At 42.7% G+C, this 22,416-nt stretch overlaps 1 protein-coding gene across 14 annotated transcripts in view; it reads left to right on the top strand.

Moving 5' to 3' along the window:
- Positions 1 to 22,416, top strand: part of CAMK2D (calcium/calmodulin dependent protein kinase II delta) — a 196,632-nt gene that overhangs the window by 119,661 nt on the left and 54,555 nt on the right. For 9 of the 14 annotated variants that reach the window (XM_054990284.1, XM_054990282.1, XM_054990279.1 and 6 more), the window contains exons 5-8: positions 7,823 to 7,888; positions 11,948 to 12,020; positions 20,907 to 21,009; positions 22,290 to 22,373. In XM_054990284.1, the coding sequence (XP_054846259.1) occupies positions 7,823 to 7,888; positions 11,948 to 12,020; positions 20,907 to 21,009; positions 22,290 to 22,373 (326 nt within the window). Of the gene's footprint in view, positions 1 to 7,822; positions 7,889 to 11,947; positions 12,021 to 12,958; positions 13,032 to 20,906; positions 21,010 to 22,289; positions 22,374 to 22,416 lie in introns of all 14 variants that reach the window. The other 5 variants (XM_054990288.1, XM_054990286.1, XM_054990289.1 and 2 more) reach the window with 1 other exon arrangement.

Below are 22,416 nucleotides of genomic sequence, written 5' to 3'. Positions count from 1 at the left end.
AATTTAAAAACATGCAGTTCCAGAAAGTCTCAAGAATGTTGGTTTTCCCAATTATAACTCACAACAAAAACTATTTTTATAAAGACAGTGGGCTTTTTCTGGTGGAGCACTGTTCTTTTTGTTTAAAACGGTATTGAACAAAATGTTAAGGTCATGAATGAGTGTTTCTAATTGCCTTGAAATTGCTTCATTTTAAATCTTCTAGGACAAACTCTTCTTCAAAATATTATTTTGGAAAAAAAGTACCACACCTTGGAACACCAATTTTAGAGGGAACAGTTTTAGTAAACAGGCTGTTTCCGTCTAAAGAATGTTGTCGTTTTCTATGTGAGTGAGTGTTGAATAGTTACACGTTTTGGTTAATAAAACTATTTTCTTAATAAAATATTAAAGTATGAAAAAGAAGAAATTATGCCTTCCCTGTGTGTAAAGACACACATATAACTTTTAAAGCAAAACCATCATAAAATTCCTGCTGACTCTAGATTCGAGTCCGGTGATCCCTTAAAGACCAGTGAGACTTTCACAGTATAAGGGAATCAGAGTTCCCTTCTTCAGATACAAGAAGGAATGGAGATCGTCCATGAATATGGGGACAGAGTTGTCATATTGGTTTATAATAAAACAAGATACAGCTCTGTCCCCATATTCACTCCAGCCACACAGTCACCGGACTTCACAACAACAGTTATACTATCTCAGGTTCATTCACTTTTTCAAAGTGTCAATAGTACCCTTCCATTCTCTACATTGGACAAACAGCTCAATTTCTATGTGACCAAATAAATTGACTTAAATCTGATATTAAAATCACAGCACTCAAAAAACAGCGGAAGAACATTTGAATCTTCCAGGACATTCCATTGCTAACCTGAAAGTGTCCTCAAATAGAGAAGCTTCAAGGAGAGATTACAGTGTGAGATTTCTGAACCTGAGTTCATTCACAAATTCAGAACAATGGAATCCCTGGGGCAATATAGAAACATAATATTCTTATCTCACTACAGATGCTGATTTCTGCTCTAATAAAGCTGCATTGTATCATTGTGCCTTGGTAACACCCTTTCTTTGCAACACCCTTTTCACCTCCTGAGTGGGATGTAAAGGCTCAGGGATCTCCTTTCTAGAAAGAGAGCTTTAACTCTCAAAAGTTTATACCCAGAAAATCTTGTTGGTTTTTAAGGTGTCATAGGACTTGAATCTTGCTGTTCTACTGCAGAGAAACCTGGCAGCCTGCAAGTGTTGACTCTAGGAAATCGTAAGAGTAGCTGTGGCGGAACTTTTCCTCAGAGTTACCAGTGCATCCTAGATATCAAAGCATATGGTTGATGGTCTCTTTCTGTGGAAAATACCACACTGTGTCCTGAAGCAGTCACTGAGAAGCATAATCAGCAATTGATAGCATGATTGTGGGGATAATAACAACACTGACCTTGTTCGCCTCTGAATGGGACACTAATCTGTCTATAAGAGTGGTATATCAGCACAGTTATTATTATTTATGTAGCAAATGCCCAAGGACCTGATAGGTTTCCTTCAGGTTAGTGTAAGTCCTTTAGCAGATCATCCCTCTTACTAAAAATAAAGAGGGATACCAGAGAAGTTAACAAATTGTCTGATTCAGTGTACAAAGCCAGTAGATCTGTTCTGCAAAGCTCAGAGAAAGATCCTTTCATTGGTTCAAGTGTTACGCTGATCAGTTCTTCTGACCATTGGCCCAAAAGTAGGATGCTTCCTGGGAAGGTATTTTATCACTTCAGACACATTATCAATTTAGTACTGGCAGTAGAGAGAGGAGAATATTCCCCTTTGGCCCTCTCAGTTAATAATGAAAAGTGCACTGATTGAATTAATTGGAATTTGTTGTTCATGATAGTCCTAATTCTCTTAAGTTTATTGATGGAGTGAAACCTATGTGTTCTAGCTCTGTGTCTAAAGTAATAGAGATGGAGTTCCATTATGGCAAATTAGATGTTACAACTTTTAACAAGTTGGGGCCAGGTTTCCCTCTGTCATACAAGATCACATGCAGTTCCAAAATGTGGCTAGTATTGCTTCCCATGGTGGTTTTGGCTTAGGAAAATTATGAGAGACAGCACCTCTGGCCCTAGCCAAGTTTGGACCCTGTACCTCTTTAAAAGGCAGTTCCGAGCAGCTCTTGTGTGATTCTGGGGAACATTAATTGGGTCTGGGTTCATTAAAAGTAAAAACAACTAGTTTGAACTTCAATCTTTCAGTTTAGAACAGGGTATTCAACAGTGGTGTCCTTTATCCTCTTAATTTATTTGTGTTTGAACTGCCATCTTGTGCCACTGTAAAATATAAGGGCAAAATGAGTATTTGCAGACATGAATGCAAGAATGGCTGGTAGGCCTGAACTTCTGACTCTGGAGGCCAGGTCTACCACCCATTGTTTGGCACGCTCCCCAGTTGGTCCATGGTGTATTGGTTTTTTAAAACTTTCAAGGACTATTCTTTTTAATGGAAGGAGACCTGGCTTCCAGAGTTCAGAGGCCAGGTCTTCCCATTGAAAAGAATAGCCCTTTAAAATTTGATGGACCAGTGCATTACAGAACAGCTGGGGACTGGGAATGGTTTTCTTCTTTCCCTCTCTTCCTCCCTCCTCGCTTCTACTACTTTTGGGGGGGGGGGCACTGCAAAAATTAACATTTTAATTTCTCTTTGTGAGTTCTGAAAGGGCATGATTATCGTTTTCGCCAAACTGAGTGTATTGTTATAATATTTATTAAAATAGATTTTCCCCCCACCAATGTGTCTGGAATGGTAACAGTATTCCTGATATTTAATGAGAACGATAATCATATACTTCCCAACTTCTTGGTATAGAATTAAAATTATAATTGTTGAAGTGCACACCCTTAAATCTTCTAATTCTAATTTACTACTTGGGGGGAAACTTAGTCTCCTCTCTCCAGTCTCCTAAAGGGCAGGCAGGCTGCCTAATCCTTGGGGGCAGGGGATAGACAGGGCAAAGCTTGGATGTTTGTTTCTGTTGTCTCTCGTTACTGTTGTTTCTGTTGTCTCCCATTACTGGAATCACGTCTGGCAGGTAGTACATGAAAAAATGTTTTCATTGATTCACATCTCCCACTCCACCTCTGTGCATGCAATGCTGGCTGGTGCTACTCTCTACCATGGATACCCTAGCTCCTGTGCTTCTATTAACCCATCTGGTCTGTCTGCCTACCTGTAGATGCATGCAGAGTGTTTCCACAACCTACCTAGCACACAAACTGCAGAGAACAAAATAGATCAGCAGCCAAGATCCATGATTTTATAGAATCATAAAAGGCAGTGTTATGGTGTAGTAGTGATTGGTGGAAAGGGGATACATGAACACAAACATGTCAATTGGGATTATTCAGTTCAGTGGGAAGATTTCCTGTTGGACATGTCCATCTGCTAATGCTTAGAGTGGGACCACAAGTGACGCCTGACACAGGTTGGACACTAGTCAGCTTCCCTCAAGTTTTGATGGGAAATGTAGGCATCCTGGTCTTGCAGCTTGACTCTCTGACTGCTGTCCAATGGACTTTTCAACTGTCACTTGTACAACATTCCGCCAAGCTGCCTACATTTCCCATCAAAACTTGAGGGAAGCTGGCAAGTGTCCAACCTGTGTCAGGCATCACTTGTGGTCCCGCTCTCAGTCTTCCTCAATGTCTCAGACCCTCCTGCTGTTGGGAAAATTGAAACAATATAACAAAGCAGCAGAATAGCCAACAGGTCAAAAGTTTTCTTCCTGCTCTTGAATGCTGTAAATAATTCTGTTTGAATTGAGGGTCTTTACAGTATTTTCAAATGGAATATCATTTAGGTCAGATCACAGAGTGGAACAACAAGTGACAAAAGGTACAGGTTGGACACTTGTCAGCTTCCCTCAAGTTTTGATGGGAAATGTAGGCATCCTAGTCTTGCAGCTTGGCTCTCTGACTGCTGTCCAATGGACTTTTCAACTGGCACTTGTCCAACATTCCGCCAAGCTGCCTACATTTCCCATCAAAACTTGAGGGAAGCTGACAAGTGTCCAACCTGTGCCTTTTGTCACTTGTGGTTCCGCTCACAGTTAGTAAAGTTCCAGCTGCACATCTCTAATCACAGTCTCTGGCCTTGCAGAGATGTTGCAAGTTGGCAAAGATTGTTGTGCCTACAGAGCACTGTAGAATTTGGAGCTGCAATGCTTTTATCAGTAGATGTTACAGAAGGACCTCCCACAACGCTATAACCCAACACAGTTGGAGTCTAGAGGACACATGGCCAAAGCACTAGTTGGGATCACTTGCCCTGCACAGCATCCTAAAGACATTTCTGCCATCATTTAGCACAGTACTTTAACATAATCTTCAGCTCCAGATATTCTATAGTACCCATTTATAATATCATGGCAATTGAAAAGTAGCATTGTTCTGTGGACCTGCTGAAGCTCATGTAACTGTTTTAGCAATGCCAAAACAAGCAACAACAGACTTAAAAATCAGGCATATTTGTAACATCAGAAAACTTACTAGTTCAAGGATAAAGTTTTTTTTTAAAGAAGTGGCAGGGATCATTGATGTCTCAGTTAAACTAACAAGTATGCACTTGTTTTTGCATCTTTTATCACCACTGGAAAATGCTGATTGCGCCTCCAATGTCAGCAAGCAGAGAGATAGGTCTTTTCACTTTTTAAATTGAATGTCATAGCAAGCATATTGCTCTCTTTTTTTCTTACTAAAAAAAGAGACTCAAGGTCTAACAATAAAGTGGCTATTCCCATAAAACTGTGATTCCAGTAAAGTGTTACATCAAAGAAGGGTTTGAGTTCATTGTTTATAAAAGCAGTAGACAGGTCGAATAATGTGAAGTGTTCCATGGAGCATACCTTAAATGGATATTGACTTTTTAATTACTTCATTGCATCACTTCATAATTTCATGCTTTGATGTACAATTAAAATGTGGCATCTGAGTGTGACAAATGTAGTGATCAAGTGATAGTGGACAAGATGGGGAAGAAAAAAAGACAAGCGAGACTCCTTACTCCCTTAAGTTTTAGCCCCTCCCGGTAGTCCTCATATGCTGCACATCCCAGCTGTTTTCCCCCAACATGTTGTTCGTGGTATTCCATTATGGAAGAAAATGAGGAGAAGTCTGCAGCATGTACCTGCATCTACCCTTTGTTCCCACTGTGCTTATGGCCCAGAAAGAAGCATCCCCCCCCCCCCAAAGTTCATCCCAACAGAGATTCCCACAGAGAAACAGTATCAAGTGAGATGGAGGATGTTGACCCAGGATTGTATTAATGCACAGTGGAGAATTCCTTCCTAATAAAACTCTTCCTGGCCAGCAAAATCGCTTCACACTGTGACAAAATAACATGATCTTGTTACAGATTGTTGCTTCCCCCTTAATTACAGAAAGGAATTTGTGTTCATGCCTTCAGTTCCCCATTTCAATCTTCACAAAGCAGACAGACCAGTTAGGCTTAAGCATTTCTTCAGGGACGAAAGCCTCATGCACACAATGCCTCTGTGAATTCAGTCAATGCACGCAGAGCGGGAGCAGGTCACAGCTTCTTGGTCCTCCCCACCCCCAGCCCCGTCACTGCTGGCTTGTGAGCATGTTGCCTACAGGCAGTGATCAGGAACATTTGAAAAATAGCATCCCCCAGTTATGGTGAAGGGACTATATGTGTATAGATTTTCATTTACAGTCCAACACGCTGATGAACTAGTGATCGCATGGAGGCAGTGCCAGCGTACCTGTACCCAGTCTCCCCTACATATATTGAGGCACTGTGTGCATAGGACTAGAAGTTCTACCCTTCTGTCCCCAGCAGGGCTTCCAGACCAAATAGCCAGAAGCCGGTCTTCCTTTGCATGGCTTGTGATAGCTGTTTGAAGTGGGTCCCCCTTGTTCAGTTCCCTACAGGAGTTCAAGAACATGCACTTCTCGGGTCCTAGCAGTGCTCTAGGTATAAGGGAAGTTTTAAAGCAATTTATGAGGAACTTTCCACTTGGCTGGAAAATTACCTCAGACACTGTGTGTAGTAGACTCTGACACAGCTAAGTTTCTGGGGTAAGTGGCAAGAGCCTCTGACTGATAGAAGGGATTATCTGATCAAACTAGTTTTAGGAAGGACACCAGAAGGCAGGCAACCAGCAAGACAGAGAGAAATCCTTCCCGGACCCTCTTAACAGGGGTGAATCTGGATACAGTAAACAAAAGCAGTGCAGATTTACAACCCAATCTCCTCAGCCAGGCACATGGCCACAAAGAGCCAAACTAAATGTTATGGTAGTCCTGGATTCGACCCATGGCTGCCAATGCCATTTTAGAGAAGAATTCTCTAAATGAATTTTAAAAAAATGCCACAGGGGCCCAACAGAGGGCAGGTAATCTTATTCCCTCCCTTGCACCTTTTCAAGTGCCAAAATAGCCCTGTTTCAGTACTTGAAAAGGAGTGGGGGGGGGCAAGATGGTCTCTCCCTCCATACCTCACCCTCATGGCATTTTCTAAATGGTCAGATTCTTCTGTGAAATGCCTTAAGTGGCCATGGATTGAAACAGTGGTTGTTGTTGGGAGGTTCCAGTAGAGTTACCATCTGTGGATTGGGAAATTCCTGGAGATTTGGGGAATGGGTCTGGGGGAGAGCAGGGTTTTGAAAGGGAAGGAGCTCAGTGGGGATATAATGCCATAGAGTCCACTCTCAAAGCCGCTGTTTTCTCCAGGGGAACTGACCTCTGTTGTCTGGTGATCAGTTGCCATTCCAAGAGATCTGAAGGTACCACATGGAGGCTGGGAACCCTAGGTTCCAGCATTGCAGTCCTATGCAAAATGACACCCGTCTATGCTATTTATTGCATTGGGCATAGACTGAAGCAACCTGCACAGGATTACACAGCAAACGAAGCCACTTCCTACAATGGAGGTGGTTGCTTCCAAATAGGCACTTCCCCCTGGGTTCTGTTACAGCATTTCCTGCATAGAGGAGACAGAGGCAAGACAGGATTGGCTTTTTGCTTTGTGGAAGATATACTGCTTGGTTTCAGAGGAAGGGAAGATCTGCTCCCTGCACAGCACCAGGAAAAGCTTGCCAAGCCCAGATACGTAATAAAATTGTGCCTATGGCCAAGCCGAAGAAACATATCCATGATACACCCTTCCCAGGATGAACTCAGAGCTTTGCTAATTAATTAACTGGTGTAGAGTGACCTGCAGCTCCTTTTCTCTCTTTCTCCTTCCCTTTCGAAACACTTTGGATTGTATTCCCAAGATTCAAGTAGGCAGCAGAAAACAACCCGGCGGATGCCACATTAGGGATCACTGGCTTTGATCTTAGCAGATACTGCAGAAGAGCAGTATCACCAAAGGCTGCTTCAAGCTGAACGGCTGTATTGCCATTTGAACTCCAATTCGAAGGCAAGCCAGGAAGTCCTCGGGTGCTTTCATTCCCTTTCCCTCCCTCCCCCAGTCATGCCTTAATCTCAGCATTGTGCACAAGGTGAGTAGGGGACAGACATGAATGCAAGGACTTCCTGGCTTGTTCTTGCCTGAATATAATCAATATTATAAATCCATGCATAAAAAAATCATGTTTACAGGTCAACATGTCATTCATACGCAACAAGTGTACCTGCATCCCCCATAACATCGGGTATCCGCTAGATCTACATACCAATGTTTCCTGACTATACTGACCTGTGCTTGCCCTGGCGTAATATGGGAAGCAGTTCTGCTTGTGATTTCATCCTTAAAAGAGTGCACACTTGCATTTCTCATTTGAATCCTCCTAACTTGAAATGCTTTTTATCATTAACAGAGTCACTGGAGGTGAATTGTTTGAGGACATTGTTGCTAGGGAGTATTACAGTGAAGCCGATGCAAGGTAAGTGCTGGATTTTGAGGTTTTTCAAAAGTCTTTCTTTGTTAAGTTGTTGCTTATGAAGCAGTGTAGTATTTGGCACCAGAATTTGGCACAAAGCAGCAGCTTGCCTATTCATTTTTATCTTGCCCTTTCTCCAAAGAGCTCAGGCTGTATGGTTCTCTGTCTCGGGTCACCCTCCTGCTAAGCTGACACTCTGGGAGCAATCCTGTGCAGGTCTGCTGGGAAGTAAGCCCCTTTTAAAATCACTGGGCCTTACTCCCTGGAATGACGATTACAACCCTTAACTGCTACAGAAAACAGTTTTAATTTGACATGCAAGACCTCCAGTTTATTTGGGGAAGTCCAGCTTTAAATATGACTAGTGGAGCCTGCAGGAAAACCACAGCAAGTGGAAAGTTGCTGCTGCCACATGGCTCACCTTTTCCGACGGGCTGCAGCAGCAGGTAGGGAAAGAAGTCATATTCTCCCAGCCACGACTACTTATTCCGCTGCTCTTCCTGGCAAATGAAGCAAAAAACAGTAGTGCCACCTTCTCCCTCTCCCCCTCCTCCCAGCCACTGCTCTTTGACTACCTTCTCTCCCTGGCAGGGACAGCAGCTATGGAAAAAAGAAGAAAGCTGCACTGCCTTTCCCTTGTTCTGCCCACTGCCACTGCCTTTCCCTTGTTCTGCCCACTGCCACTGCCTTTTTGTTCATCTGGCTTAGTTTCTGCCGAGCAGCAGCAGCAGCACCCGTAGCCCATCTCCTCTTCCTGCCCATCCAGGTTCTTCCCCTCTTTCGTCAGCAGCCATTACGTGACGTCTGCTCTCCGCAGCATCCTGAGAGCTGTTTCCTTTTCGTTATCTATGCCTGTGCAGACAACCCTTCCTTAGTTTGGGTTATTTTATTCTTTTCCATTTTACATTTTTCTGCAAACCTGAGGGTCCCTCAAGTTTGTAGAGTAATCTCACTTCTCTCTACTTGGCCCCAAGCCATAAATTTAAGTATCTCCAGATGGGACATGTTGAGAATTAAATATATCAAAAAGCAGGGGGCATCTCATTTCCCCATCCACCACTCTCTCTCTTCTTTCCCTCCCTTGAAAGTTCCCATAGCCTCTCTCCTTTTCCTGCTTCCTTCTCTCCTTCCCACCCACTTGCCAACTTACCCTTTTCTGCCCCTGTGTTCAGGTTCTCCTCCTTCCCTCCCTCTGGCAGCCTTTGTGGTGTTGGACACCACGTTGGGCCCAGTTGTGCAGTGCTGACTGCTGCCACCTGTCCCAGTTACGTGATGACTGTGGCTGTTGGGCCAGACATGCAGTGTGGGTTGGGCCTAGCTGCATGGTGGGGAACCTGCAAGAACTTGTGATGGGGCACCTCTCTTCCCCTTGTAACCTGCTTCCCATGCTATTTCCTTTTTCTCTTCTCCTGACCTCCTTTTGCCATTTTGCAGTGGACTTCCCGTGGGTTTAACGTCTGAACCAAATATTAGTCCTAAGGGATTTTGCCCACCAGAAGCAAATAGGCAATCAACAGACTTTTCAAAGTCTGTTTAGGCACTGAGGAAATAAACAGTGATGGTTTCCAGCTCTCTGAACTCTCTCACCTTGACAGTAGATCCCCCTCCCCCATAAAACTTCTTTTTCTGATGGAGAGTGAGGAAATAAATTGATTTCTGAATTTTGGTACAACTGCCCTGTCAGTATGTAAGAACCCGCCTCCTATTCCTTCCCGCTCATTGCTACCCAGAGATGGTCAAAGAAATTTCTTTCACTTTGGAGACATTTTTTAGATTTCATCAATAGCACCCATGCCCTTGAAAGATTGTACAGTGTATGTAAATAGTGTAGTGAAAATAGTATAATTATGATGGAACTGTAGAGATGAAATGGAATGTATGATTTATAGCATGTATCCAAAGAATGTAAGACTTTTGATTAATTTTGTTATTAGAATAAGATGGAATAAAAACAAATAAAAATATTTAGAAAAAGAAAAAGGCAGATTGTACAGTGTATGTAAATAAGTGCTGTTCCACATTCTAAGGAGTATTCACAATTAATTTTGCTGGTATTGAAAATTTAGGGTATAATCTTAAAGAGTGTTTCAAAACAGTGTCTTCTCCCTCCTTCCAGTGTTACAAAACAATTTTGGCTGTAAATAGGCTAAAACGTCAGAATGTGTTCAGCCATAGGGGTCTGCAGCATGGGCTAAAATTTTCAGATGTGAATGCATAAAATGAAGAACTATGATCTAAGGGGTTTATTTCTATATTTGGTCCTGCTGGAGGGTTGTACACAAAACCCCTCAGTGATTTGTACTGATTTTTTCCCAGTTAGTTTTGCCCTATGAAATGCTTTTTGGGTTTCACTACTAATGTTTTGTGCCTTTCCTTTATGTTTTGGATTCATTTGTACTTCTCCCTGTCTGTTCCTCCTGTACAAATGTTGACCTTATATTCATGTGGTTATTATTAAATATGTGTGTGCTAATGTGAGTGGAATGGAGAATGTGTATAAAAATGAAGCATTGTACACATTCAGCTGATATAGAGAATGTGCACATATTGGCAAGATGCGCAGGGAATTGTGTACATTGTCCAGTCACTGTGCATAACTTCTGGGGCGGGGGGGGGGGATTAATCAGTGCATAATCTCCAAGAATGCAGTATGCATATTAATAATATATGCTTGACAGATGTTTTGCATATTTTCCAACTTCATTTGGAGACTCTGAGTCTCTCTACAAGAGGTATCTTACATGAGGACACTCAAGGGCAAGGAGACACAGTGTTAGCTGGGAAGTGTAGTTTAAAATTTCACTTCACTTTCACTTCTCTACAGGAGGTTGGTTTCAAAAGACAGAGCAGTGGAGATTGCTCCTCAGAGGGTTTGTTAATTTCATCTTCGCCTCCCTAAATGAGCGGTGAAATAGAGCCGGGCAAAGATGAAATTAACAAATTTTCTGAGGAGTGACCTCTGTCAGTTCTGTCTATTAAAACTACTCTTGTGTAGAGAGGTGAAATTGACTGGGCCTTTGGCTCTGTCTTTTTAAACTATGCTTCCCTGTTAAGATTGTCTCCCTACTCTTGAGCATCCTCGTGTAACATGTCTCGTGTAGAGAGACTTGATGTTGACCAGGTCTTATGAACCTACCCAATCACAACAGTTATCTTTGAAGGCTCTACTACAGGTGTCCTCCTCCATCTGAAGCTAAACAGGTCACAACCCAAGAAATAGCGCCAACGTTATGGAGTTCCCTCGCCAGAGAGATTTAGCTGTCCCTTTCTATCATTGTCTTCCACCTGTGGAGGAAGACTTGTTTTGTCTGGCATTCCCCGATTCTCACTGACCCTTCCCCCCATTCATGTGTTTTGTGTATTTTGTCTTGTTTTTAATGGATGTGTGTGTTTTAAATCTTGTTTTAATGGGTGTTTTGCTTGCTGGCTTGGGGGCCCTAATTTGGGTAGAAAGGTGGTTTAGAACTCAGTTCAAGCCACCTTGATCTATGTGGAATGGCAAGGTATAAATGGTTTAATGAATATAAACAAATATTTTGAATAAATTAAAAATAAAATTTAAATGAATAAATTTGCAAAAGCACCCTCATCTAAGTGCATTCTATACAACATTTAATGATTATGCGTAGTGCAGCTAGTTGATTTTTAATTACATTCTCCATTCAGCTCCCATTAAGACAACATATATAATGTTCCCAAGGGATACAAGGAACCCTACAAATAACTTATTGTGGTTTCCCTTTTTTCTATGGATGTATTTTTCTCCTAATACTTTAAAATCTCCTGCCACTAAATGAATGGAAAGTAACACAGAGATGAATCTGTCTAATGAAGCATGTTATGTGTTAAATGTCATTTATTTTCAGTAGATTTTAAAATAACTTTCTGTATTGAGCATTGCTGTGTTCTAGTTCATGTAATTAAAATGTATCCAAAGTGTGATGATTTTTTTTTTAATTTCTTATGATTTAAGTTCTTTTCGTTTGTGTTTTTTTGCATTGAATGTGATTATGTGCCTTTAAAATGTTTTTTCCCTTCCATTCTGCCCTTGTATCTTTACAGTCATTGTATACAGCAGATTCTAGAAAGTGTTAATCATTGTCACCTAAATGGCATAGTTCACAGAGACCTAAAGGTCAGTATCTGGTCCTATAGGTTGACTAAGAAGTGTTTTTCTTTTTTCTGGCTTGAGGTTAAAGGGTGGGTTGGCTGAGAAGTTCCCTTGGTTATCCTTCCTCGCCCTCAAGGTGACAAAATAAATGCATGGTGCTGCTTTTCAGTTTGCTACCATCACAGGTCTAACATACATCACCGTAAAAGATGAAATAGGCTCTACTAGAAGAATGACCTTCCAGAATTTATACCACTCATCCCAAGTGGTGCCATATGGCCTGATAGGAATTGCCATAAAGTTTGGAAGGAGGTTGCATTTAATCATGCAGCTTGACTTTGTCTGTGATGTATGTGATGTAACCTGCAGGTCTAAAACACCACTTCTGTTCAGAGACTGTGGGTTGTAGTAGCAGAACAACTGGCTGCACATTGCTCTGCTAGAGTACAGTGAACCCTCCAGTGACTGCAAGCAAATAATTGGTCAGCTAAATGAAATGATGAAGAATAAATAATTTATCCCCAACGTATTACTACTTAATCTTCAGGGTTTCTGGTGTGACAGAACCCTCTCACACACAAATGAGAAGGAAAAGTAACAAGCAGCTCAGCATAAGCTAAATTATTTTGATTGGGTCTTATTGGCTTTCATTATCAAGGTTTTAGTATACAAAACAACGTCTTCCCAAGAATTGAACCCATGTATTAAAGTGGAGTCCACGTAATCCTGTTCTCCCATTAATATCATGTATTTCAAAGGAAGTGAAGCAAAGCCCTTCACAGTGGCAACCTTTCTGAGGCAGCAGCTACTCTAGCTGAGGATTGTGTCTACCTTTCTCGAGGCTGTACATCACAATCTGAGTTGTTTGCCCATTTTGCACTCTAACCCAGTCTCGCTGAGGGTATACAGACAGTGAGTGTACAGCTTGGAACTAACACACGCCCCCTGGTGTTTGCATGCAGTCATTGCATTCAGCAGATCCTGGAGGCTGTGCTCCACTGCCATCAGATGGGTGTAGTCCATCGGGACTTGAAGGTGAGTAATGCCATTGAGGAAGATAACCACACTACACAGTCTCAAGGCACTGTTTAGCTGCACTGATGCATGTAGAGACCAAAGGATGTCCGCTTGTTAATTTACAGGTTGTTTGGACAGTTGTACAGTTTGCATTTAAAGAACTGTGCAGCCATCCTTCTCTTAAAGACTTAGGAATGCTTTCTTTTCCTCTTCCCAGGGGCATAAATATCCCTGACATTATGCCCATGCATGACTATCTCAAAAGCTGTAAAAGTTAAAAATTGAGCTTATTAGTATGGTCCTTATCATTCCAAGGACAAAACAGGAGCTAAGAACATTGGAAAGAAGATGCAAGCCTCAGGATATACATGTTCATTCTATTCCTACCCACCCCAAGTTTTGTTCCTCATTCTCATTTTGGCCTTAAGATTCAGAGATGTTGTAGGGAGTGGAAGGAATGTGCTCAGGGGGAGAGCACAAACTAGGCACGTTGAAGGCCGCATGTTCGATCCCTGGGCCCTCTAGCTGAAGGATCTGAGGTATCAGATGCTCAAAAAGACCCTTCTCTTCCCTAGACCCTGCAGAACCACTGCCGGTATAAATAAAAATAAGCTAGATGAAGTAATCATGTGATTAGTATATAAGTAGTGATGTATAACTCCCTTAACATTTCAGTTCTGCTGGCCAGTTAGCAACTATATATATAAATTATACTGAGTCAAAAAGGGCAATGCATTGACTTTCTATTTTATGGGTTGAATCTAGACTAAATCATTCAACAATGGAAGAAACGTAACTTCTGCCAATTCTCCCTTCTTGCTGCAGACCTCCAATTTTCCCCTCCACATTATTCTTAACTAGTAACAAAGCCCATTGTGGGAAAAATACAAAGGGCTCTAGAAAGGGGAGGGTGGGCAGGCGGGCATTGCCTCCTCTTCCATGACTGACCCTGGCCAGGTGAAGGCAGAGGGCAGCCATTGCCACCTTCTCCGCTCCTGATCTCAGATGGGTGAAGGCGGGGGGTGGGTATTGCCACCTTCTCTGCTCTTGAACACAGCTGGTTAAGGTGGAGGGTGGGCATTCCCACTTGCTCCACACTTGATCCCGGCCAGGTGAAGGGGGGCAGGCATTACAACCTAATCCGTGCCTGATTCTGGCAGGGTGAACAGTGGCAGGCACTGCTACCAGCTCCACTCTTGATCCTGGGCAGGTGAAGGGAGGACAGGCATTGCCGCCTGTTCCACACCTGATTCCGACCGGGTAGGGCAGGCATTGCCACTTGCTCCACTCCTGATCCCAGCTGGGTGAAGGGGGGTGGGCATTTCCACCTGCTCCATGCGTGATCCTGGACCTATGAAGGGGGGGGGCATTGCCACCAGCTCGGTACCTAATCTCGGCTGATCCAGGCCCCGTGAAGGGGGGGTAGGCTTTGCCACCTGCTTGGTGCCTGATCTCAGCCAGGTGAAGAGGGGAGGGCATTGCCACCTGCTCTATTCCTGATCCCAGCAGGGTGAAGTGGAGCAGGCATTGCCTCCTGCTCGGCGCCTGATTTCATCCAGATGAAGGGGAGTTGGCATTGCTGCCTGCTCCACAGCTGCTCCCAGCTTGGTGAAGGGAGGGCAGGCATTATCACTTGCTCTGCACCTGATTCCAGTGGGTTGAAAAGGAAATGGGCATTGCCACCTGCTCCACTCCTGATCCCAGCTGGGTGAAGGTGGGAGCAGGCATTGCCTTCAGTTCTGCGTCTGATCCTGGCTGGGTGAAGGCAGGGGGTGGGCATTGCCACCTGCTCCATGCTTGGTTCTGGCTTGTGATTGCGGGCAGTGAGCATTGCCACCTGTTCTGCTCCTGATCTTGGCTGGGTGGTGGCAGAGGGTGGGCATTGCCACCTGCTCCACTCCTGATTACAGTTGGGTGAAGGAGGTGAGCATTGCCACCTTCTCCACTCCTGATCCAGGCTGGGTGAAGGGGGGGTGGTCATTGCCTCCTGCTTCGCACCTGATTCCGGTTCGGTGAAGGGGGACGGGCACTGCTGCCTGTTCCACGCCTGATCCTGGCTGGGTGAAGTGGGGGGTGACCATTGCTGCCTGCTCCGCGCCTGATTCTGGCAGGTTGACAGGAGAGTGGGCATTACTCTGCTCCTGATCCCAGCTGGGTGAAGGGAGGGTGGGCATTGCCACCTGCTCTGCTCCTGATCCCAGCTGTGTGAAGGCAAAGGGAGGGCATTGCCATCTGCTCCACTCTTGATCCCAGCTGGGTTTAGGCGGGGGGCAGGCATTTCCGCCTGCTCCGCACCTGATCCTGACCTGGGTTTTTTGCCCTGGCACACTCTCTGGATGGACAGGCTACCTTGTCTGGGCTTTCCTCCACAGCAGCGCCCTCTGGAGGCGCACTTGGGTAGAAAATGAGTTGTCAGGAATATGGTTTTCCTTCTATACTGTAGGATGGTTTCCTGTTCCCCAGGAGCAGCATTTCAGAGAGATCAGCGGGCTGCTGCAGGAGGGAAAGAGACACAAAAGCATTGTTTTGCTTGCAGTTAGTCTTCACTAAGCAGGAACTATAGTCAGGATTCAACCCTATGTATTGATTTAATTATTTAAATATTTAAATTCTGTCATATATTCTTTCACACACACACACACATACACACACACACACACACACACACACACACACACGAAGTGCAGCTCTACAAATGAGTATTTTCCTTAGGTTCTTCCCACCTTTCTTTTCCTGCCCTTTTATCTATTACCAGGTCTAAGACAAAAAGAAAGAATTTTTAAGACCTATTTTCTCAATACACAATTTTTTGCACTTTAGCAAAACCCAAAATAAACAGCAATGAATTCCGTACCATAATAAATACTCTCACAAAAACATACCTATCTTCCAATAAATGTTTCTCCTCAACAAATAGGAGGACTCCTTGTTCTCTTTGAAATTAATATAGTCACATATTATTGTCTCATGAGCATTTGTAAGCTGTTACTTCGGCCCTACTTGTAATGTTCTAGACTTTGACTACCCAGGGTTTTTTTTTAACTTCTTCAAAGTTTGTTTTCTGTTATTTTGGAAGACTCATTTGAAAATCTTAGATCTGAAAATGAAAGGAGATACAATCCAGCAAAAGTTACACATCTTTAAAGCCATTTAATTCAGTCAAACTAGCGGGAGAACATTTTTATCTTCCAGGATGTTCTGTACAAGAACTATACTCCGAAAAAATTTTTAGACCAGGACTCCAAGTGGAATTCATTAACCAATTGACACTGCAAAATTTGGTCTCAATTAATCCTGAAAGTGGATTGGATCCAACCAACTTTTTCGCTCAGTCATGTCCAATTCCTCTTCTTATTACAGCCCCCATTTCACATGGTGTTTCTCCATGAAGATCCAGTGATCCCCTGCATGGTCTTTTGGGTGATCACAGGGGTCTCTCTCCTCCCTTTTTCACCAGTAGAAAAGCTTGTTGTGTCCAACCCAATGGCTTATATTCTACACAAAATTTTCTCTCTTTAGATATTTATCACTTGTTCTTGCTGTGCTGACTTATCACCAGTACTAGTTAAGAGTGGGCTATGCGCACACAAACTGAAGATTGGATCTTTTGATTAATTTAACTGGACTCTGCATCCATCTGTATTCTACATAGGACAGCAACACCACCTACAGTTATTTCTTGCATTGCTTAGACTTTTGGCCACACCTTATAGGGAAACCCTGTGGCCTTGTAATTCATAATCCCTTTGCGCATTGACTCAACATGTGGAGAAGAAGGCAGGCATGAACTCACTGGCCTTGCATCAACATGATTGCCTGTTCATAAGCTCTGAGCCTAGGCGTGTACACTCTCACTTTGTGATCAGCAGCAGTGTTTTCTGAATGTTGCAGATCATGGGATGGGTGACTATGCTCGGACACTTCCTCGGAGCCCCCAGTTATACGTACCATTTATTATCGGAATTTGCCAACTCTAGTTGGTCAGCCTGTATTGAAGGTAAAATAAGTTCCTTGAACTTATCTATAGAATCTTTATCATTGCTATCTGAGTCTGAGGCCTTCTCAAAAATAAAATACAGTCTTTTGGGATTAGAGTTACAAACTCTCTATAGTTCTGCTAATAGAACTTGTTCTCCCCTAAACTTGGGGATTTTCCCTAATGTAAGTTTCCCAGCAGTATACCTTTACCAACTCCTGGCTCCCAATTTACGTAGAGCCTTTTCTCTGGCCAGATTTAATGTTCTTCCTTCAGCCATTTTATCCGGCAGATTTCATGGGATTCCTTATTATAGCAGGTGTTGTCCTTGTTTGATGGACTGTGTTGAAACTGTTTCCCATGTTCTTCTCCAGTGCCCTTTTTATCTGGCACCACGCCGGGATCTTCTACATCCTATATTAGCCCAACTTTCAGAGTTTTCTGATGATTTTAAAGTTCAGTTCCTGCTTGACAACCCAGATGGGGAAATAACTGAAATAGTAGCGAAGTTTCTCTACAGTGCCGTGGCTATACGCCCTGACAAGTCATATTCTGTACTGGCTTTGCTGCACTGTTGCCCTGCTCCTATCTGTATTTTAATCTCATTTTGTATGGAGTCTCTGTATTTAAAATTTTTCTGTTTTATATATGCCAATAAAGGCTTGCTTGACTGACTTCCTCGGAGCATGCACACATTGCACATGACCTAATGATCACATGGACAGCACTCGTGCACATGGGCAAGCACTCATGCCTGTTCTCCGTTCCCATGGTCCAGGGCAATATGGGCTAAGATTTTTCTTCTTTCTGTATTCTTCATATTTGTACCTACTCACTTAGGTGACCAGTTCATGCATTTAAGGAAGTGAGTTCAGTAAATTTGATCTTCGTTGTTGTTTTAATTTGAAAGAGAGCTGTAAGGTCATGCTTAAAATCTCTCCCGTGAAATGACGGGATGTAATCAGTCAATAGCTGAGCACTTTTATGGCCACAGTGCTCTTAATTAAGCCTGCAGGGTATCTTAGGGTAAGATGCTAAATTTTTTTGTTAACACCCTTCCAGACATGCCAACTCAACCTCTGTGTAGGCTGTTTTTACAGCATCCTTCAAAAGGGAGTAAAGAACTTGTTTCTGTTTTTAATTCATCACTGCTAGACTGATGTGTGTAATGAATTATTCATGTGCCATTCGGCCTTGTGCTGCACTTGTCTCAATCTGTCAGTATCACTGACAAAATGAGAAAGGGAGCAATTTCTGAAGTATTTGTGCAATCCGTCTGTGCTGTTACATAACCAGTATTCCCCCATCACCTCAGGGCTGAGTGGAGATTCCTTGGCTGTAGAGCTTAGAATAATATAACATTCAACATTTTGATGAACCTGATTATATTAATATTTTCCTTTTCCATACATTCATTGAAGGTTAGAATAAATTATAATACACAATAAAACAGAATAGAGTACAACAAAAACAGTTTTCTCTCATCCAACCAGTTAAAAAATCCTAGCTCTTAAAATCATATGCCATAAGATTTTAAAAATCTTTTCTCTGTATGTCAAATCTCATTTTATCCCACCTTTCTCCAAAGAGCTCAGAGAAAAAAACGGTTGTCCCCTCCACCAGGTTATCTTCACAACAATCCTATGAGGTATTCTAGGCTAATGGAGAAATTGCATAAATAAAACAGCAGCTAAATGATGGTTTGCTCTCTATGCCTGACTGCAGCTAAGAGTGCAAATTTGTGATCCAGGCACTGACTTCTTCCTTTCCTGGATCAATGTTCCAGACTGTGCCGTTAAGTCTCTCCTAGCCTTCCCCAGTCCTGCACATTTGCCCCACCTCTTCAGATTTCATGCATGACTTTTCCTTGTTCTGAAATGGCGAATGCATGTTGTTTTCTGGGCATTGTCCAGCTGCCCAGAAATTTATTGAGCTTGTTATTGAAGTGTGTTGTTGTTTTCTAATGAAGTATACTTACTTCCTTGTGACAGTGATACTTACTTTACAGTCTTTGGGGTCAAAGTTATTTGCTAATGAGTACTAAGTATTTCCAGCAGAACAGGAAAAAGGACTAGCTGTTTGAGAGTTGTGTACTGTGAAAAATCCTTACCTACTTGTCTAAGACACCTAACAGCCCTACACTTCACTGTGCTGGATATTTGAAGGTTACAGATAAATGGGATCATTGAATGCTGCTAAGTAGTTTACCTAGGCAGTGGTGGTGGTGGAGAGTGCCCTCAAGTCATAGCTGACTTATGGCGACCCCTGGTGGGGTTTTCAAGGCAAGAGACTTACCAAGGTGGTTTGCCATTGCCTGCCTCTGCAACCCTGGTCTTCACTGGAGGTCTCCCATCCAATTACTAATCAAGGCCAACCCTCTGGGATTGGACGAGATCAGGCTCACCAATAGTTTCCAGGAAGTAATGATCTCCTGCATCTCTTTCTCTAGAAAAAATATTCTGCTATGTTAATTTGAGTGATGCCACGTTCACAAGTTATATATGAATTAACATGGGGGCCATGGGAAAGTGAAACTATGCCCAGTGAGCCCTCCCCAATGTGCATTTCGCAGAACTTGTAGACAGAGCATACGCGTTGCAGACTTGCTCCATGCTATCAGGAGTCCAGCAAATGGTCTCCAGTTATGCACTGCATTCCTGATCGTACTTTTGTCCATTTGAGGGCCTGTTCACAAGTTCTGTCGAATGTGACTGGGACAAGGCCAGCAAGAATCCTATGCCCTCCTCCCCATATAGGGTCACTCTTGTCGAATGTAACTGCTGAACAGTGCTGAGTGGTAAGCAAATATGATGGCATCGTTCTCATGTTTGTGACCTATAACAAGCCAGTTGCATAACTTCTGAAAGAGATTAACGTAAGTGAATGAAAAATTAAATCAAGGAAATTTAAGTGAGGGAAGGTTTAAATAAAGGAAAAAGTTTTTAGCATGAGTCCCCCTAAGAGTTGGTTGTGCTTTCTAATAATTTACCTGATAGGTAAAACAGGTTTTTTTGTAATAATAATAGTAATAAAGCATAGACACTTTTGACCTTGCAAATGTGTTCATTTATTGTTTAGTTGGGGCATTTATGTGTGGGGCATAGAGTTGACATCCTCTGGGTAAGGCCTGGAGTTCTCCCAGAATAGCAGCTGATCTCCAGGCTACAGAGACCAGTTCCCCTGGAGGAAACGGCAGCTTCGGGGGGCAGGCTCTGTGACACTCCCGGCCTCACTAAGCCTCTTCCCCAAACACTACCCCCGCCCCCAGACACCATCCCCACATCTCCAGGAATTTCCCCCAAACCAGAGTTGGCAGCCCTAGTATGCGATTTCTCCAGAGTTTGCCTTCAGAAAAAAAACATTTAGTCGTTATTCCTTGTTTCCGAATGCTCAAAAATAATTCTTTGGCAAGACATCCACTTCGTTTAATAATGATCAAAAGTGCCTGAAATAGCAGCATACGCAAAACTGGAAGCACGGTCCTGTGCTGCCAACTTTCACCAGTAGCAGCCCTCCAGGATCTCAGATAGAGGTCCATTGAGCTCTTTTTAGACTCTTGGCAAGGCAGTTATGCAGACATAGCGGGCCCTGAGGTTAATGCTCTGCCTGCGACGGATGAGAGCATAAAAGTGCAATGTGAAAAACAGTTTTCAGGATCAATTCCAAAATTGTTCCATTCTGTAGGTTGCTTTCGGGTACATTATTTTTTAAAAGCTCATAATAGAGCTTTTATTTTATGTGCAGCAAAAGCAATTGGGAGACATGTTCTTTCCCAGAATGGAAGCAGCATGCATGTGACCAGCCCCTTCTGTAATCAGACCTTTTGTCGGTTTTCAGGAGATCCTCCAGGGGCATTTAAAAAATATGGACTTACATGATTTCTCATTTTCTTCCCCTTCCTTTTCCTTTGCACGAAGCCTGAGAATTTGCTTCTAGCAAGCAAGTCCAAGGGGGCGGCTGTGAAACTGGCAGATTTTGGATTGGCTATAGAAGTGCAAGGCGAACAGCAGGCCTGGTTTGGTAAGGAAACTCTTTTACTCATCACCTGTTTTTCCCCTTTCTGTGGTCTCTGCAGCATGTATAAATCAAACCTAGCAATGATGGTGCTGTAGCAAATGGGCATAATGTGGTATACCCTATTTGTATCTGCAGTCAAGGCTGTTTCTACACATCAGTATATAATGCATTGTATTGTATGCATTATACTGTCATATTGTATAAATGCACGGTTTATAGTGTAGTTCTCTAACTTTGTAATCCAGTTTTAATCACTGTTGGTTGCATGTTTTATACTGTTCTTATTGCATTGTTTTAATTGCATGATCAGTCTGAGTGAGAAAGATGGACTATAAATGAATCAAGTAAATAAATATTCTGTTACTGTTACACGATAGCAGTCGATTGCTTTTCCCACACAGGAAAATCCAGTTACAAAGAGGATTGCTATTATATAAAAGTGGTGCACTCACTATCCAACACTGTGTGGATGCATGCAACATTTCAACCGCTTTAACACTTTCCTCTTGAGAAATGCAAAATATCAAATCTTTTATCTGATTTCCCTGCTTCAACATCTTACCTTAACCACTTAGAGTTTGTACTGAAGTCCTGATCTTTAAGGAACTGCAAAGATCTTTAAGGGACTGGTTGCATTCAGCCAACTTTTCCACTAGTAACAGAGGGAGGGGAGGATCCTCTTTGACCACGAAAAAGGCTAGGAGGGGAATTGTGGCACCTGTACTGACAAAAGCCTTGTGGGACAGGGGGAGCAGGAAACAGAGGAACTGACCAGGATTGAGTTGTAAAAACTGGCTGGATCCAAACCACTCTCTTTCTGTGTGGTGCAATCTCATGTTTCTTCGCCTAGGACACTAAAGGGATGATGGAAGCATACATTAGTTATCTGGTGTTTTCCCTTCCCCTTCAAGTATTCACAGACTGGTTAAATCCCTTGATTGTAAGGCAAAATGAAATGGGGGAAATGCTATAGTGAATATTCTATCTTTATCAGAGTAATTTAATGGAGAATATAAACTTTTCCTCAAATTTGTCTGCTGAGATTCTCTGAATGAATTCGATTTTTTTCTCTGAAGAAGGCTTAAAATAATTTTATGAAAAATATATTTCATAAATGTCTGCATTGCAAATGAGGAGAATCAGACAAATAGATCTTGTTCTATGGAAGGATAAAGATGGAAGGACTAATGTAGCTCATCCAACAGAATATTAAGGGCATTTTATAAGCATCTCTGATACTCTATGAATACTCTCCCATAACTAGAATCATAGTTTCTGTTTAGGCTTTGCTGGTACGCCAGGATACCTTTCCCCAGAGGTGCTACGAAAAGATCCTTATGGAAAGCCGGTGGACATGTGGGCATGCGGTAAGGTCATTTTAATTCCTACACTGGGGGCAATCATATCTTC

Source organism: Eublepharis macularius, chromosome 10 (assembly GCF_028583425.1).
Source record: "Eublepharis macularius isolate TG4126 chromosome 10, MPM_Emac_v1.0, whole genome shotgun sequence".
Taxonomy (NCBI): domain Eukaryota; kingdom Metazoa; phylum Chordata; class Lepidosauria; order Squamata; family Eublepharidae; genus Eublepharis; species Eublepharis macularius.
This window is presented reverse-complemented; position numbering and strand designations above follow the sequence as displayed.